Consider the following 16,195-nt stretch of genomic DNA (forward strand, 5'->3'; position numbering starts at 1 on the left):
GCTTTTATTAAGAGTAGTGAGAAGAACTTTTTGAAAGCCAGTCATAACAGGTTCCATTTAAAGTTTGCCACCAGCTAGGTAGTTGACGCAACTAATATGTTAAAGATGTGGCTGTGGTCAGGATGACTTTTGTGTGAGAGAAAACATGGCGATGGCAGCATTATGCTGTGGGAATGCCTTTTTTCTCATTGCAATACTGCAAGAAAATCCGTTTGAAGTTTGAGCAGGACAACAACAGTAAACATACAGACACAGCTACAATCAACGCATTTTTCATGACCTAGTCATAGTCCAGACCTAAATTCAATTGACAATATGATGCTCTTCATCCAAGCTGACCGGGCTTGAGCTATTTTGCAAAGAAGAACGGATAAAAAGTCTCTGGATGTGCAAAGCTGGAAGAAACAAAAGACTTGCAGGTGTAACTGCAGAGAGCGCTGCTTCTACAAGATATTGATTCTGGGAGGTTGGATGCAAATACACACCACACCTTTCAGATTTGTTAAGAAAAAAAACAAGTCTGTTGAAAATGGATCTACAAAGTATACAACCACACACCCCAATTTTCCGATTGGAAAGTAGCATAAACTTTTTTCCTCTTCACAGTTAAGCATTGCTTTGTTTTGGTCTATCCAATAAAAACCCAATAACCATACTAAAGTGCAAGATTGTAGGCCAACATGAAGTTTGTGGTTGTAACATGACAGAATGTAAAAAAATTCAAGGGGTACGAAAACCTCTGCATTAAAAAACCAAAGCCTAGATTATTGTCTGTAAATCTGGAACCATTATCTCCTGTCGAGCCAATACTGCAAAGTAGGTGAAACGGTCTAGTTATCACTACAGATTTTGGGTCTCCATCGGCTTTCTGCAAATTCAGCACCGTCAGCATCACTGCCATCTTTATCTACCTCACTCTCCCTATGCTCCCATCATCGTTTCATAATCTCCAACTGCTCCACATATCGAGGCCAGAAACTCTCATTTAAGAAACAATTTAACAGCTAAAAAAAGCAATGAGATCCAGCCATACAGAGTGTGTGTGGAGCTAATTATCTGAGCATATATATCTATCTATATATACAGCTATATATGCATGTGTATGTTTAAAGGCCTCCATGTGACCAAACAAATTTAAGAGAAGGATGAAGGAGAAAAAGAAGGAATAATTCTTTTATTTTTTTGTTAAAGCAGCTCATTATCCGACTGTGTCTGGCTGCATGGCTCCGAGCCAGAATATAATGATGAGGATAAACTCGCCAGGAACAACTAGTTTTTGTTGGAGGCCATCTCAGGGGAGTACCAGAGCTACCCCCCTCCTCCCATCAAACTCTTTTCCTCCATTTCTCCTTTACCCCTCTTCTCCCTTCATCCCTGACACACTGGTGTTTGTGCCGTGTCATTTGCTGATGGGGATCTCAGCAGCGGTGGCTGCACAGCGCCCATCATTAGGGGCTGCGTTTGCTCCGCTTGCTCCGTTTCCTTTCTCTCCCTCCTTTGCTCTCTGTGCACTTGTTAAAATTTCTATTTTCTTTCTTCTTCTTCTTCTCGACTTCTCCTTGTCCCCTCACTGCCTCCACCCTTCTTCCCCTTGTCCCACTGCCACTGTATGGCCCAGGTGATGGTTTAAACATGATGGCCATGCCTTTGAAGTGTCTGGGTCATTATCATCATCATCATCATCATCATCGAGGTTCATCAGCAGCAAGTGGCAGCTTGGACCAATTTAAGCAACATATAGAGGCAGTGGAGACCCCCACCTACGTAGCCACCCCGGGGCTTCCACGTCTCAATCTGAAAAGCTAAGAATGGCTGTAGGGGTGGAGTGAATGGGGGAATGGGTCGCCAGCGCAGTGAGCCCAAGAGTCAGCCAGTGCCATTTAATTGCCGGTAGCCCCTGCGCTTGTTTAATGTATAATGATGTGGCCGTTCACAGGAAAGAGAGGAAGCGGCATGACAGGAGAACATATCAAAGGGGCAGTCTTGAGCACGAGGAGCCAAACGGCTTTCACATCCACCCAGCTGTCCCATATACATCCAATGTGCACACATATACACACAAAATGAGGGGGAACCTGCTCTGGCTGCAACCCCATTATCAGAATAATGTCTCTGATTTGCCCCTCTGTCCAACTTTGACTCCTTCCATACGAGAAATGTTTGGGTTTTTTTTTTTTTACAGGACCTAGGTGGCGAGTAGAACTTATCAGCATCATTCCTTGAATCCCAATTCAACCGAACTCCTGACTCCTGTGCAGGACCTTGGATCATCTTTTCTCTGCTTCCATTCAGCAAACCTCGCTGCAGACCGTTTCAGCTACCAAAACGGTCTGACTGCTTTTCTTTTTTCCCTAAACAGAATCGACTAGCTGAAGGCTACGTATGAAATGAGGTTTGATGCAATTAGGATGGTTCCTGATGTTCTCCTCTCCTCTGGTGGGGAGTTTTTTGAAAGGGTGGGGCAATGTGGTTTAAACCCCTCCCCTCCTTCACCAGAGAACTCCCAGAGCTCTCCATCTATTCAGTTATACTAATTCAATTAGGGCCCTCATCACAGGGGCATTAGCTCTTCCCCCATGGCCAAGCCCCCTCCCCCAACCATACACCCTCAGCCAGTATATTCAATTAGCTGCACTGGAAATAAGATGATCGCATTGTAGGGGCTGTCATTAAGAGAGCGAATTAGCAGCCGCTTAAAGCCCAGGTTGGCTGGGATGCGGCCGCCAGATGCCAACGTCTGAACAGGCCTGCCATCTGAATGACTGTCTGCACCTGAAACTTGTTGGGGAAAGACGACTGAGACAAAGTTTAACAGGTAGTGTGGAAAAACGGCATGGGCTGGTTTGTGTGTTTCAAGCTGCGATTGCCTTGGGGAAAATTAGTGCTGGTTTTACACATGCATAACATGATTTGCTTGTGCAACTGTGTAACCTTAATAAACGATTCCATGCCATTTTCGCAACTACAGATATTTCCAAACAGCAGAAACAGTGTTTCATGCATGCAAGGAAAAAAATACAGCAGCATTATTTTAGCCAGCTTACCAGCAGTGCACAGCAACATGTTGTGGAGGGAAGCAACAAGTGTGGGACGGATACTACATTGTTAATACAGGCGTTGGACAATTAAACTGAAACACCTGTCATTTTAGTGTGGGAGGTTTCATGGCTAAATTGGACCAGCCTGGTAGCCAGTCTTCATTGATTGCACATTGCACCAGTAAGAGCAGAGTGTGAAGGTTCAATTAGCAGGGTAAGAGCACAGTTTTGCTCAAAATATTGAAATGCACACAACATTATGGGTGACATACCAGAGTTCAAAAGAGGACTAATTGTTGATGCACGTCTTGCTGGCGCATCTGTGACCAATACAGCAAGTCTTTGTGACGTATCAAGAGCCACGGTATCCAGGGTAATGTCAGCATACCACCAAGAAGGACGAACCACATCCAACAGGACTAACTGTGGACGCAAGAGGAAGCTGTCTGAAAGGGATGTTCAGGTGCTAACCTGGATTGTATCCAAAAAACATAAAACCACGGCTGCCCAAATCACGGCAGAATTAAATGTGCACCTCAACTCTCCTGTTTCCACCAGAACTGTCCGTCGGGATCTCCACAGGGTCAATATACACGGCCGGGCTGCTATAGCCAAACCTTTGGTCACTCATGCCAATGCCAAACGTCGGTTTCAATGGTGCAAGGAGCGCAAATCTTGGGCTGTGGACAATGTGAAACATGTATTGTTCTCTGATGAGTCCACCTTTACTGTTTTCCCCACATCCGGGAGAGTTACGGTGTGGAGAAGCCCCAAAGAAGCGTACCACCCAGACTGTTGCATGCCCAGAGTGAAGCATGGGGGTGGATCAGTGATGGTTTGGGCTGCCATATCATGGCATTCCCTTGGCCCAATACTTGTGCTAGATGGGCGCGTCACTGCCAAGGACTACCGAACCATTCTTGAGGACCATGTGCAACATTGTATCCTGAAGGTGGTGTCGTGTATCAGGATGACAATGCACCAATACACACAGCAAGACTGGTGAAAGATTGGTTTGATGAACATAAAAGTGACCTGCACAGTCACCAGATCTAAATATTATTGAGCCACTTTGGGGTGTTTTGGAGGAGCGAGTCAGGAAATGTTTTCCTCCACCAGTATCACGTAGTGACCTGGCCACTATCCTGCAAGAAGAATGGCTTAAAATCCCTCTGACCACTGTGCAGGACTTGTATATGTCATTCTCAAGATGAATTGATGCTGTATTGGTGCAAAAGGAGGCCCTACACCATACTAATAAATTATTGTGGTCTAAAACCAAGTGTTTCAGTTTCATTGTCCAACCCCTGTATGTCCTTCTTGTAAGTGAGGGAAAAAAATATAGTATTTTTTTCAGCCATCTGATCAGCAGTGTGCAGTAACAGACGAGGGAGGGGCAGCTCTGCATTAATTAGCCTCATTTGTAAGTGAGAATAAAGTATAGAAGCATTCTTCAGGCCAGATACCTGGCAGTGCGCAGCAACAAGTTAGGGAGGGGCAGCAGTTCATAATGTAAATCTAAAACAAGAAAGACATTAATTTGTCAATCTTGGAAGTAAGAGAAAAGCCTAGTGGCCTTTTTCAGCCAGCTGCAGTGTGCAGCAACCTCTTTATATGTTGATACTGGGCCATGCCTAAAGGAGACTATGCTTTCTCAGCTGCTGGCTCTTTGCCTACATGATCCATCACTGCCAAAGAGGACTAAACAAGTCGCCCTCAGGAGCTGCTTCTCCAATCAGGCTGCAATTCAACTCAAGCTTAGCTTCAGCCCTAGACTGCAAAACACCCCCCGTCCAGACGAGCAGCGAGTAAAGGGAGCTTAAGAATCTGACACAACATAGAGGACACGCATTCCTCACAAGTAAAACACCAACACATGTATTCAAGATGATAAATACACACACACACACCCTCGCCTCCTCTCATGGGAGCCCTAATGTCCACAGCAGCACTTGATCTAGATCCTAATGGGGTGGACCAAAGCTTAACATTGTCTTGTCACCTTCAAAGTGCTGCTGTTTGTTTATCTGTTTGGCTGCTCCAACTCACAGCAAGGACATGCCCCCTCCGTTTAATTTCAGCTCTGCCTGACATGCGGCGGGGGTAAACGTTCTTCAGGGGCCTCATTAGAAAATGATAAATATAATTAATATTTGAGCATGCAAGCTGGAGCCCCTGCACTGGAGAATTGGCCTTTTGAAAACACTGATGTTGAGTGTGAGCTTCTCCTTAAGGGAGAAGTTTCTATAAGAGTGTGCAGATAAGACACAGACAGATGAGTGAGAAGGAAGTGCGTGAGTGTGAAGGTGTTCACTCACCTTGACATGGATGCGTTGACGGTGAGCGCAGTTGGGTAGGGGTGTCTAAAACCCCCTGTCGTGATTGGATAAACAGGTTGACCTTGCCTGGGAAGAGGGAAAGAGAAGAAGAAAGAGGATAAGGTAAAGGAATAAGGTTGATGGAAGAGGACACGCCAAAGCCCCAATGTAGGCCTCTTTATTCTTATTTGATCAGGACAAAAATCGAGGGGATTGCAGAGCACAGATCAAAGCGAGGGAAAACTCTGAACAATTTGAATGCCACAAATCTTGATAGCAGTGGCTAATTAAATTTCATAACCCTTCGCTCGGAGTCGACAGAGTGGGGCCCCGTTCCTCCCTGAGCTGGAGCTAGGTGTTTTGTTGTGATAATTAAAGACGAAGCGCGCGTCCCTTTAATGGAGCCATCACGCTAATTGAGGTCTACACATCCAAAGACAAACAATAATGAATGTAAATTTATACCAAAATATAGTGCAGCAAATCAAAGGGTGCCACGACTGCGCTCAGGGCTTCTCTCGGTATTTAGATCGCGGTGAGAAAACATTAAATTAACAGAGCTTAATTTGTAGCCTTTTGTCATATTAACAAGTGTTGACAAGAGTTACCAGGGGAGAGCCTCTGTGAGGAATTGTGGGTAAAACACAGGCAATCACAGTTCATTGCTCTAATTGGAGAAAACACAGACATGCAAAACAGGATTTGACAGAAAAATGGAAAGTTGAGCTTGGTGAGAGTCTAAGAAGGCGGTCCAGGAAAGATTGCATTAGAATATCAACTTAGGGTTTCAAAGGGGAGATCCACTTTCAGTAATGATCATTAGAGATTTAATCTTCTTCTGTGCTGTGTACTTTACTTCTGTTAATTCATGAGTCGGATATACAGATGGGGAAAAACCGGTTGGCCCCCCCTTAATAAAGTAAATATTGCAGTAAAACTTCAACCTTTAATTTGTGTGGATAAAATATCCCATGTTTAAAAATAATTGATTTTAATAAACGTTCTGTTTTCCTGGGGTTAAAATATACTTCTTCTCAAAATGGGGAAGGCATTCAAACATGGCATTCAATTAAGACAGATGTTTGTTCATCTTTATAAGTCAGGAAAGGACTACAAGGAATTAGCTACCTGTCTGAAGTGATGAAAGGACTAAGCTTTTTGTGTCCTGTCATCACAACGTCCTGAACTCTACTGGATCTTCAACTACAACTCTGTGACTCAGAAGTCAGATGACACTAGGATTTACCTCCAGGTGAAGCTGGTGTTAAACACAGGATGAATATATGGGAAACCTCATGCCCACTGATTTGTACAGTGGAGGATCTATGAGAGTGTGGGTCTGTTTTTCTTCCAAACACCTGGAGAACCATGATAAAGTGAATACCATCAATGATTCCTTTTTGAAATACAAAGACATTTCAAATAAAAACCTGTTGTCCTCTGCAAGAAAACTGAAAATGGGTGATCACTGGGTCTTTCACCTGGACAGTCACACTTAAAGGCAAATTAGGACAAAAATGGTTCGCCAGGGACAAAATCAGCCTTCTAGAACTAAATCCTATAGAAAACCTATGCAGTGGGCAGTAGAGAAGAGAGCAGAAGAGAAAAAAAGGACCCAGGACAAAATAAAGGTCAAAGATCCCTCTGTCTGTATGCTCCAACACGGGAAAACCTTACAGGAGCCGACGAAGTGTGGTCCTATCTGTCCTATCCTTACCACAGGGGTATGAACAACTAAACCATGTTTTCCTCTAGGATTTATTCTCCACCCAATAAAAGTACTCAAATTATAGGTAAGGTATTACAGCGTGAAATTATGCTAGATTAATTTATATCATACGAGGGGGAACCATCAAATTTGTCCGTGTCCCTTCACTCCACCTTCATGAAGACATGTGAATGTCAAGACTTTCACAAAACTCACAAAAGAATATAGAAGAAAAAGTAATAATAAAAGGAGTTGCTTACTGTGGTACTAACCATCCTAGCGGATGGGGGATCTGGCCAACGGTGCCAGGTGACAACGGGTAATAAGGAGATATGTCTGGAGGATGAGGAGGCCTCGGAATTCCTGTGGAAGGAAGCAGTGATGACAGAGAGGAGAGGGGAGGTGGACAGACAAGACAAGGACAAGGAGACAGAACCAAATCTTTGTCAGTGCTGAAATTCAGTCTTTGTTGAGGTTCACATCTGAACGGGGCACACATCACAGGAGTGCAGGAGGGAGGGAGGGAGGGAGGAAGAGGGCTTGTTGCTCGCGTGTACACAGCACTAAAAATCACACTTCCTGATCAAAGGCCTTTGAGGGAGGCGCCACAATGTGTTGGAAGAGGCAAGGGTGCAGAGGAGCGAGGAGAAAACACAGACGTGGTTCTTATCGCATTTTGTCTGGCAAAGCAGGAGATTAATGATATAAAATGATGGAGGTTTAGAAGTTAACAAAACAAAGAGACTGAATTAAAAAGATGTCTCCGTGATCAGAGAGCTGCCAATAATGGTAAAACCCCCTGACTTCCCCCTGGATTGTTACCTGATGCATACATGAGAAACCCCAACAGCAGAAATTAGATTAGATGTTACATATGTCACTACGTCTACCTTCCCAGTTCTTCCCAAAAACAGCTAATTTTTGTTTGCTATCCCCCAGCAGACAAACACCGACAAAGATGTCCAAGTGTTATATTTGCAGGGACAGCGTGCCACGTTTCTGTGGCAGCTGACAGGGGAAGAAACGGCATCAACAAGCTGCCCCGAACAAACAAAATAATAATAAAAAAGGTCCTGAGCACAGCAGAGTGTAAAAATAACTTTATCTCTCAGGAGAAACTTCAAACTGGAAAATCTGCGCGGCTGAAGAGTATTGTTCCTACACAGCTGGTGTTGCTTCAGGTATTCTGGACAGCACCACCAAGGTCGCTGCAGATTAGGAGCAGGTATCTGTTAAAACGTTCTATTTTTGTTACTGAAGCACAATGTGATGAGTTTGAATGTGGTTGGAAATCTAAACTTTTCCAGGAATACCATTTTTGCAAAGGCGGGTCCCATTGAAAGGAAAAGCCTGGGGAGCATTATCCCATCCTCGTGCAATGCTCAAGAACCAATACAACTCATTAATTAATTAAACCCTGCGCCCAATTAAGCTGCCCCATTAAGCACTACATTAAACAGCAGCTGGCACATTATTACTCCTTTGTAAGGGGCAATCATAATAAGGGAACATTATTACCTAAAACATGGGCCCAATCCGCCAGAGACCACAGAAAAAGCACGAAATTATTCACCACACTGAAAAGCGCATTAACCAAGAAGAATGGGCTGAATGACAGTTAACAGAATTAAGTGCTGGGTCAAGATGCATGCGGAAATGAATGAAATTACCTAAAAAATGTGCTCTGAATGTTTGTAGCAAATGTTACAGAGACGCAAAGCAAAATGTCCAATTTGGCACCTGATCTGCAGAATCAACAGGCTGTCAGGAATTTGAAAAGGATTTTCCAACAAGCTCAGAATAGATCAATAAAAGCTTGAGTAGAAGGTTTTTAAAAAATGCTTTAACTTCCAGGAATCTTTCAGATCGCAAGAATCCATTTTATCTGAGCTCAAACTACTGAGGCCGCCTCGTGTTGAGCAATCGGATTTGCGGTCATGTGAGTTTGAGGATGTTGGTCGAATTCCTTGAGATGTTTTACGAACCACAGCTCTGGTTGTTGTTCTCAAATAAGAAAAGAAGCTGAGCCACCGAACGCGAAGTTGAGTCTCATATAAAGTCTCATATAAAGTATTTATGAGCCTTCATCTTTTTCAAACTTGTCACTTCACGCAGTAGACCAACACACAAGTAATGCATAGCTGGGAAGTGAAAGGGAAATTATACGTTTCCTGTCTTTTTTTTCCAAATAAATATCTGAAAAATGACGTTCATTTATATTCCACCCAGTTTATTCTTACAGCAATAAATAAAATAAACTGCCAACATTTGAAAATAGTCAACCTGTCTATATTTTTTCTTTTTTTCATATCTAAGCCTCATCACAGATTCTTAATTGGATTTAGGTCTGTACTTTGACTGGGCCATTCTAATGCTAAAATGCTTTATTCAAAACCAGTCCATTGAAGTTCTGCCTGCTTGTTTGGGGTCGTTCTTCTGCTGAACCGAGCCTTCTGGAGGAACACGTTCCCCCAGAAGAAAAGCATCCCCACATCATTCGGCTGAAAAACAACTGTCAACATGTTTTAAGGTATGTTTAGGGTAATGTGCATTTTTAGTTTTCTGCTACACATAGCGTTATCCATGTAGACCAAAAAGTTATATTTTGTGGAGTGCACTAGTAGTTCTCCAGTTAACAAATTCCCCTACCTGAGCTATGGGTCCATGCAGCTCCCCCAGAGTTTCCATGGGCCCCCTGGCTGCTTCTCTGAACTATGCTACGTTTATCTGAGGCCTTCACAGAACAGCTGATTTATACTGAAAACTAATTACACACTATGCACAAATTCTGTGACTTCCGATGGGTATCAGATGAAATGGGGCTAAACAAAATGCATGCCACACTTTTCAGATTTTTACTTATAAAACATTCAGAATAATATACAAACTTTATGTTGGTCTTTTGCATAAAATCCCAATTAAACACATTGATGTTTATGGTTGAATGTGACAAAAAGATAGTGTGAATACTTTTGCAAAACACTCCTTCAGATTCTGCTTGGTGGCATAAATATTTATGAAGTGGAAAAATAACTTTGGGGGCCTTACCCGTTTTGGGATCCACGTCTGTCTGTAGGTGAGGTGGGGGGTTCCCCGGTGTGAAGTGCTCATTGCTGTAGGTGATCAGAGGCGTGAGAGGGTGCACATGGTGCGGGTGCTGTACCACTGGAACCTTATTAGACTGACAGAAAGAAGGATGCACAGAAAGATGGATGTGCAAGAAAACAACAAGAAAGAAGAGAGAGGAAAAAAGGAGATGCAATGGTGTTAATATTTAAGTTTAAGACTGAAGGTGCCTGCAAAAGAGTTACAACTTGGTCTGAAAGTTCTTGGAAAAAAAAAAAAATAACCCTAACAAATTCTGGTTACTCTCAAGGTGCCAAAACCACCAAACCACAGCAAAAATAGCATGGTTTGTAATTAAAAACACTTCTGCGGCGTCAACCCTGGAATTCAGTAACACAATCTAAGAGGTTTGTGGATTTGCCAGTTCATATTTGGGCTTGATGTTTGATGAAACAGTTTTAAACCACTGTTGCAGTGAAGTAATCGATCATCTGTAAACCACGAAATCAAGTCAGCGGGAGTAAATCTGCAGCCATTAGCAGCTCCAGTCCAGCTCCAATATGCTCAGCCCTCGTTGATTCCCTCAGGGCTCCAGTCATGTAGAGTATGGAATATGTGTGTGTGTGTGAGGGGGGGGGGGGGTAAGTAGAAGAGAGATGGGGCTAAAAATTCATTTCTGCATTTTTTGCCAAATTAGTTTTAGCTATGTAATCTTCTCTTTGTGCTCCTAAGTGGAGCAGACCCCCTTTTTTTCAATTACCCATAGATTACAGTGGCGCTTTAGGGGTCTGGTGTTAAAAGCAGCTCAGGCCATCTCTGTCAGGCCAGGCCCGGGACAAGGACTGACATGCACAGTCCCCTGAACATGAGATAACCAGATTAGAGCTGTGCTGCAAGATTAGGCTGTTCTCGCCTCTTTACCCACACATCCTTATCCTACCCTCAGCAGCCAAAGAAGCAGCACTAATCAGGCTTATCATAACATGGATGATACGTTCAGGAGGGGCGAGAGGAGTAAGACACCAAGCTTCTTGTGTGTGTGTGTGTGTGTGTGTGTGTGTGAGTGTGTGTGTGTGTTAGGTCTCTTCTCTCACAGGCCACACACCCTCATTAGTGACTTTAAACCGTGCAAGAAAGAAAGAAGGCTCCACTGTGGCACATTTCCACGAGACTTTGAAAAACATTAATGGGTCTACATGCTGGCAGGGGGGCTACGCGCTTAAGATGCACAGTTTCCCCCGCACTCGTCGACAATACAAATGCAAAAGCTTGCGGGCCGAGGGCAAGACAAATATGTGCAGAGCTTAATGCTGCAAAACTAATCATGCGCCTGGACTGTGTGAGGACGGAGTTGTTGGAGATCTATGACAGAACCTAATACAACAACATTCAATCCAGAGCCAAACTCCTAATTTTGTCCTGGTAGTTAAGTCTGGCCGGAACAAGTATGGCCATATAGAGCTCTCTTCCACAGTGGCAATGTTGGGGGAAGCTGGGAAGAGAGTGGGGAGGGTGATGGTGTTGGGGGGTGGTTGCTGTTCCCTATTGCCGTGGTCCCAATGAAAGATTAATGAACCCCAGCAGAACTCCAGGGAGGCAGAGAGACTCCTGGGACCCATTCACAGCCCAGAGCTGAAAAGGCTAGGGAGGAGAGGGAGGGAAGCAGGATGGGAAGGATGTGTTTGTGTGTCAGGGGGTGTAGATGGGGGGGGCATAGGTGGAATGGGATTCCTTAAAAAGAAACCTAGCCTCTCATTTGAAACCCAAATCTGATCTGTACATTCACAACAACAAAAAAGGAATGAATAGAAATAAAATTGAAGAAAAACAATCAAGATGCAGCTCGAGAGTTAGCAGGTCAATGTAAGAAGACGGTCCTTCCTCCGCCTCCTCCCCGCAATCCTTAACCTCCTCACCTCCTCTCCACTCCCCCCTCGAGTAATGATGTGAAAGAATGTTGTGAGTTCCTTATCGCTCTGCGTTAAAAAGCTTTAGTAGCCATTTATACCAGTTCTTTTGTCCAGGGACAACAGCCATTGAGGCGAGGGTTTCAAACAGCCCATCCAGTCAGAGCAGGTCTTGAGGGTGTATGATGAGGGTGTGTGATGGGGCTGAAAGGGAAGCTGAACGCCAGACTATTTACATCACAGTCACTTTTAGAGTTAGGGTAAGCCCTATTTTTCCAATATTTGTTTCCAAAATGATGCAAAGAGCAATATATTGCACTGACTAATACTAATAATCTAGTTACTTTAGTCTCAGGTCAGTTTCACATAGAGATAATTTGGTAAATCTGGCATTATCTCATTAGAAAGTGTACAAATTAGTCTTGTGAGTCTTGTATTTTTGCATCTGAGGTGTCTTTAAATCTTGCAATATCAAAACAGTTAAGGTCAAAGTGAGGTCTGTCTCACATAGAGCTATCCAGTTGCTACCAGCATGTAACTTTTGTTGTTATTATTATTATTATTACTATTATTATTATTATTATAAGTGCTTAGACCTTGACACCCTGTTGTATCTAAATTTGAGACTCTTATTTTGAAGTAAGGCTAGAAGCAGTTCTTGAGGTTCCCTGTGATGAAATCAGCTAATAAAGGCATATAAATGTATATAAATGTGTTGAAGAAGCCTCCAACACTTTTAAATAATTTAGCTCGCATTATTTTTGGGACTCGGTGGAAAAAAAAAGAAAGTTAAAGACAAGATACAAATGGTTTGTGAGCACTGTGAGAACACCACACCTGGCTAACCATTAGCTGCTAATGATGCTAAAGTTAGCATCTCTTTCAAAGCTTCCCATTAGCACGTGCTCCCGACTGACACTAAACAGAAAAGGCCATTTCTGTGTTTAACAGCCCTGGACTGGACTACATCTCTAATCTAAAAAACACAGATCGATTAAATATTACAAAAGTACCGTGTCTGACTAACCATTAGCCACCAACTATGCTATAGCTGCTTTGAAGTTTACTATAAACTCTAAACTAAAAAGACCATTTAGCAGTTTTAAAGAGTCTAGACTGCATTTGAGCATCTAGCTCAAAATCTAAAATATTCAGATTCATTAAATAGTGTGAGAATACCCCAACTGGCTAACCGTTAGCCACTAAGGTCACTAAAGTTGGCATATGCTTCGTCGCTTTTTACTGATGCTGAACTAAAAGGGCCATCTCAAAGTTAGTGGAGGAATTTAGCATTTGGTCATCACTCGTTGAAAACCGAATATATAGACTAATCAAACCAGAACTGGAATGTTCTACTCTGAAAAAAATGAATTATTTGAAACCCCAAGCTGCACAATATCAGCAAAAACATGCAGCTGGTGCTAATATTATTCAATATTGCTATGACGACATTACTTTAACTAAGCCACTTTTCCAACTTCATGATGTCCTGACCTCACTTCATGAGATTCAGCATCCTGGATGCTATAATATGAACCTAGGTATGGACCAGGTATGGGGCAGCACCTCATTGGTATTCAGTGTTTGAATGCATGTGAAAAATTATAGCCAACCAAACATTGCATCCAAGCGACTTTGCACACACCTGATGATTGCAACTCGAAATGATGCGCAGTTCTATTTCGAACACAGTTGGAAATTTATGAAACCTTTATTCCATTTGTGAAAATGTGAATAGGGAACATTTTCAATGCTTTTTTACCACTGATACCACCGCAGACTTAGACATGCGTACAAATCGCAATAGATGGACTGATCAAAAGTGAACTGCAAGATTTTACACAGTATATAGATTCTTCAAAACACAGCTTGTAATTTTTTAAACCTTCATTTGTTTTTAAAACAAGGGATGACTAAAATCATGACCCTATCATTGCACCTCTGGTCTGGCAAACAGTGGTCGCCATGCCATGGGAAGCAGCTACTCCAGCACCTGCCCTGCATGGCCACAGCGGGACAATATGCAAGCTCATCCCACACAGAAAGACACAAAAACTGGCAACGTGGGAGGCTGGACTCTCCTTTTTGCTCCACAAAAGCCAGGAGGAAAAGAAAGAAAACACCCCCTGCCCCTGCTGCCCCTGCCACCCCCACTGTCTTGCATCCTCCCCAGCACCTCTCTTCTTATGACAAACAAACACAGTGGAAGATAATCAGATCAGAACAGATATTCAAGCCACAGAAAAAAAAAGAAAAGATTCAAAAGTCCCTTAAGAAAATTTTAAAGGTATCATATTTGAAGATCAGTGAATACATTTAGTCATTCTTCAACTAGGCCTCGACTGTTTTTGTGACTACAAAGCTCATCTGCACACATGGAAAGGAGCCTCAAACAACAAGCAATTTTCCCTACCCCAACAGTCTATATTTGTTAACATAGGAGTAGTTTCCTGTACAAGTAAAGAGAAAATCCTTTTGAAAGTGGACAAATAAATGAGCTGCTTCAAGCCCTCCCTCCCTCTGTGGGGGTACAGAAGAAGGCAGATAGAGGAGAAAATGTGACAGCAGGACAGAGAAAGACAAAGAGAGGGAGCACCAGAGGTGGAGGCCAGACAGGAAAAAGCTGTTGGCCTTGCATTTCCGCCTGGTGGCACCTCGCAGGGCCAATTTGAGCCCTAAATGTGAAGGTGGTGACCTTGTGGGCCTCCGTGGGGGTCTGAAGCCCCCTGTCTTTCTGCTTTATGTCATGATATGATGAGTTGTCACAACAGCTTGTGGGGCGCTAATGAGCTGTAGTGAGGCCAGGGCAGTGAAAGGGAAGGGAAGAGCAGACAGAGATGTGGAGATGACAACGATGTGATGGATTAGAGATCCTCTGAATTCCTAAAAAAAAAAAAAGCTGCCAGTGCTCTTACAGATCCCAGTGACAAAATATAGTAAAAAAAAAAAAAAAACACACACACAAACAAAAGCAATACTGAGCAGCTGAGGAAAGTGCTTAATTTAATGGATATCTGCTGGGGTTGCATCTGATTCAAGAAAAAGTAAAAGAAAGACTTAGCCATCATCTGGTATCACTCAATGTCAGATTCTGTTTGCACACAATCACTGTTATCCTCTGGGAAGTTTGGATTGCTCCCTCCAAGGAAACAGATCTGCATCTTCAAAAAAAAAAAAACATCATGACAACATCACAAGCAAGTGCTTAAGAATTTGGTAAAATTCATCCTGATATAAGCAGACATAGTAAACAGGGTTCCCATGTCAAAATTCCATATTTTCCAAAATAACATTTCCAGAGTTCTCTCTCCATTTTTTTATAAACTAGAGATGAACCCATAAATCAGCCAGAGATCAAAAAAGACAAGATTTGTCTCGACTAAATCTTATCTGGGATCAACAGGTCAAATGTTTGTTAAACACATCAAACCTAACAACATTTTCGATTTATAATCCAGAGACGGTCAGACGAAGGATGGATAAATGAATGGACTGATGGGTTAAAGTAACTTTAAAATAATAGGAAAGAAAATAAAAGATAGAAATATAAATATTTCACATCGTCCACTCTTACCGAAACCTGGAAACCACTTCTATAAAATTCCAAAATTTTCCAAACTTTGCAGACTGCCAGGAATTGTGCATAATGTCAAACTGAGGCACTAATAGCATTAAAACATGAAAGCCTTTGGCAAACTAAAGGCCCTGCAGAGCTATGAACTTCTCACATGCCCAATTCAAGACCTACTTTATTTCAGTTTTAAAGGTCTTTTGCAGGGAGTTAATCATAAAGGGAACCTGTAACTATAACATGGGGTTGTTTAAAAAGCTTAAAATATGAAAAAGTTGATCAGTTCTCTCGCAGAGAAGATGCATCTCAGAGGGCAAGAAGCTCTCGAGACCAGAGTTATATTTAAAAGTTAATCTATTCACTTTGCTGCAGTGACATGCCGACTGCTTGATCAGAGCGCCGAACAAAAATATTATGTGGGCCAGAGCCTTTGCTCCCCTTCCTCCTGCTTGCTCTCTCTCTGCCAGCACTTCCAAGTCGTTCGTCACCATTTATTTGCGCTTCCCATCCTTGATAGTCGGCACATCAAATAGAATCGCAGAAAGGACATGCTCAGATATGTCAGGGATAAATAAAATCAAATAGCT

The 16,195-nt window shown here is 42.7% G+C and overlaps 1 protein-coding gene across 31 annotated transcripts in view; it reads right to left on the bottom strand.

The window, feature by feature from the left end:
• The window catches only part of tcf7l2 (transcription factor 7 like 2), a 104,135-nt gene that overhangs the window by 12,445 nt on the left and 75,495 nt on the right, over positions 1-16,195 (bottom strand). For all 31 annotated transcript variants that reach the window (XM_047376388.1, XM_047376397.1, XM_047376389.1 and 28 more), the window contains 3 exons: positions 10,113-10,245; positions 7,325-7,427; positions 5,357-5,443 (listed from right to left, as the gene is read on the bottom strand). In XM_047376388.1, the coding sequence (XP_047232344.1) occupies positions 5,357-5,443; positions 7,325-7,427; positions 10,113-10,245 (323 nt within the window). The remainder of the gene's footprint in view (positions 1-5,356; positions 5,444-7,324; positions 7,428-10,112; positions 10,246-16,195) is intronic.

Source organism: Girardinichthys multiradiatus, chromosome 10, assembly GCF_021462225.1.
Source record: "Girardinichthys multiradiatus isolate DD_20200921_A chromosome 10, DD_fGirMul_XY1, whole genome shotgun sequence".
Classification (NCBI taxonomy): Eukaryota; Metazoa; Chordata; class Actinopteri; order Cyprinodontiformes; family Goodeidae; genus Girardinichthys; species Girardinichthys multiradiatus.